The sequence below is a fragment of the Phragmites australis genome, chromosome 22 (assembly GCF_958298935.1).
Source record: "Phragmites australis chromosome 22, lpPhrAust1.1, whole genome shotgun sequence".
NCBI classification, from domain to species: Eukaryota; Viridiplantae; Streptophyta; class Magnoliopsida; order Poales; family Poaceae; genus Phragmites; species Phragmites australis.
The window spans coordinates 21254373-21257347 of NC_084942.1; the positions used below are offsets into that span (position 1 = coordinate 21254373).

General features: G+C 48.8%; 1 protein-coding gene across 1 annotated transcript; it reads right to left on the reverse strand.

Moving 5' to 3' along the window:
* Positions 1-338: 338 nt before the first annotated feature.
* On the reverse strand, positions 339-1818 carry LOC133904272 (zinc finger protein 1-like). Its single transcript, XM_062345735.1, has one exon. It carries the CDS (start codon positions 1350-1352, stop codon positions 600-602), a length of 753 nt encoding a protein of 250 aa, XP_062201719.1. The 5' UTR covers positions 1353-1818; the 3' UTR covers positions 339-599.
* Positions 1819-2975: the final 1157 nt, after the last annotated feature.

Below are 2975 nucleotides of genomic sequence, written 5' to 3' on the forward strand. Positions count from 1 at the left end.
TGCCGTATACTATACACAGTTGGTTGGTCTTTTCGTCCGGCAACCAAAGAAGCGACTTGGAACTGAAACAGATCATTCGTTATCTCATCGTCTGGAATGGTTGGTCAACTTGGTTAATCGGGACTAATAGTATATACACTTTCGCTTACTTTTATTTGAGAAACACCTAAATATACTCATCAAAGAAGTGGAGCTCGTGTGCTGGCTTTGACAAAGCCTATATATCTTGCTAATGTGTGCACACAAGCTGAGATACACGCATGCACATCTCTTGATTACCAGGCTGAAACGGCAAGCAACTGCCTTATCTCAATCCAACACATGGTACACTTCTCTACTGATGAAAAAGAATCCATCCTTTTTTATTATTATTTTCGCGTCATACATTACATGTATACGCCAATTCGACCAATGAAAGAATTGATCCTTGATTCTAATTCTAGCCTCGCTAGGAGAAGAATTAGAGATAATACAGTGAAGAAGAATAATGAACACTACCTATGTATTTACACAAAGTAATTAGTCACCACCAAATAATCAAGGAACAGATGCTTCTGATCGATCGAGTGTCCAACTAATGGATTGATTGAACACCTTGATCAAGCCGGGATCATGAGCCTGGGCTTCTTTAAGGCGAGCGGGCTGAGCACCTCCTCCTCTGCCGACGTGCCGCCGGCCCCCGCAGCCGTGCACCGCTCCGCGATGTCCGGCAGCGCCGGCAGGTTGAGGTCGAAGCCACCAATCGCGACACGAGGAGGTCCGCTAGCTGCCGTGGCGCGCGCGGCGGCGCTGCCGATGGTGCCGTCGTAGTGGCACCGCTTGTGCCCACCCAGCGCCTGGCCCGTCGGGAACGCCTTCCCGCACACGTTGCACTCGTGCGCCGCCTTGCCATCTCCGGCGCCGGTAGATCCTGCGGACGAGGACACGGCGGACGACGAGGGCGCCGGCGCTGCCTGCTGCTTCTGCTCCTCCTGACGATCCGCGCCGGAGAGAGCGGGGGCCGGTGTCGGCGCCGGAGGCTTCCGGTGGCTGGCCTTGTGGCCGCCGAGCGCCTGGTACGACGCGAACGCCTTGCCGCAGACGGAGCACGCGTGCTCCTGCGCGGGGGGCGGGGCGCGGACGTCGCGGCGGCCGCGCGCCAGCATGACGAGGCACAGCGCCAGGTACTCCTCCTCGGTGGGCTCCTGCGGCAGCGCGCGCTGCCGCCGCCGCCTCGAGCGCTTCCGCTTCGCCCACCCCTCCACTTCCTGTTCCTGCACCGTTGACGCCTCCTCGCTGCTCGTTGCAGCAGTCACCACCTCCCTGCTCGGCGACGGCATCGCCGCCGTGTCAAGAACCGCCTCAACCGCCATGGTAGGCACTGGTGGTCTCTCCTAAGCTCTTGAACACTTGAGAAGTTGCTCAATTAGCTTGATGGCAAAGAGAGAAGAGTAGCAGTAGATCGATCGTAGACTAGTGGCAGTGACTGGAAGAGTAGGGCAAAGGGAAATGGCTTTATACGATGGACAAGAGGAGAGAAGAGGAGAAGAGCCTTGGGGTCAAACACTCCAATGGATGGGGATGCTTCCAACCTGATTCCAGGTGTCGATCAAGTGAGGATTGAGGAGAGAGATGGAACAAGAGTGGTGTCGACTGGTGGATTAGCTAACTTTAGTCGCCACTGCGTGGAGGGAGCTTGGCCTTAGCTGCTTGCTTGAGCAGTATGCATGCAGGGGTTAGTACAAGTCTAGAAGGGACTGGAGGGGTTACTACAGGTCCACGAGATGGAAAATTCAGCACGGAATGGTGTGGGAAAGAGAGGCGGCGCCACCAACTGCTCAGCTGCCGCCCAAATGGATATGGATCTGTATGCTATATATACCCGTACTTTTGCATGACGTGTTGACGCGTGAGGTGTGATGTCAAGGCATCCATCAAGGGTGAGAGAGGGGGGCCTGTTTGTTGAGAAATAGGATGTTAATTTTTACAATAATTTTTTGACTTCTCAGTATATAGCTTTTTAGAAAAACGTCTTTCAACGAACTTCTCAGCTTTAATTTATTTTCTTCAGAAATAAATTTCTGATTTCTCCAGAACCCCGTTTGTTCTGGCTTCTGCCAGCAATAAAAGCAGAGCCAGAAACATAAAACAAATAGAGCCTAAGTGTTGTGTTCATATGATTAGGGGTGTGCATGCTGTTGAGGTACCTAGCTAAGCTTATGCCCGCTTATCAAGACAATTTATTTGTATTGAGATTTATATTAAAAAGATGAGTAAAAATAATTATAGAATAAGTGAGGATAATTAAAAAATAGATTAATATTATAAGAAAAAGATAGACGGTTGAGATCAAGCCATATGTACATATTGACATATAGAATTACGTTTCCTATGTTGACATGGTGTCACGTTTGCTGAGACTGGCCACCCGGTGGTGAGTGTGTGATTCATCGGCAAAGCCTTAATGCTGAAGGTTGTACTATTTGTGTTACATGTACAAACAATAATGCATTTGGCAACAAGTTTTTAAGAGGTTATTTGCTTCGATAAATGTTAGCAGCCTATTTGCCAGGTAAGAAAAGTTCAGCTACACACTGCACTGCTGACGTAGGATGCATGGTGGGCGTAGCTCAGTGACGTAATTCTTGCTGTTGTAAACTCACGTTGGCAGTGGTTAGGACTTTTCACTTTCGGCCTCTCCAATCAATACAGAGAATAATAGATGCAAGTAGAAAAAGATGGTAAAAATCTAAAATTAGGCAACATATACATATTATCGTATTTATAATTTTAGCATTCGTATTTGATACATTATTTACTAAAAATAGAATTTCGGTACACCGTACGCTGAAAAACCACAGGCCTGATCATATTTAGCACACCGTGTATCGAATATGGCACTGTAGCCCATATTCGACACAGCATATGCCGAATATCAACCGTGTGTGCCGAATACGGGCTATAGTGCCATATTCGGTACACGGTGTGCCGAATAT

Bases quoted from the DNA above. Each gene is read 5' to 3' on its own strand.
- LOC133904272 (XM_062345735.1), bottom strand. From the start codon at position 1,352: ATGGCGGTTGAGGCGGTTCTTGACACGGCGGCGATGCCGTCGCCGAGC.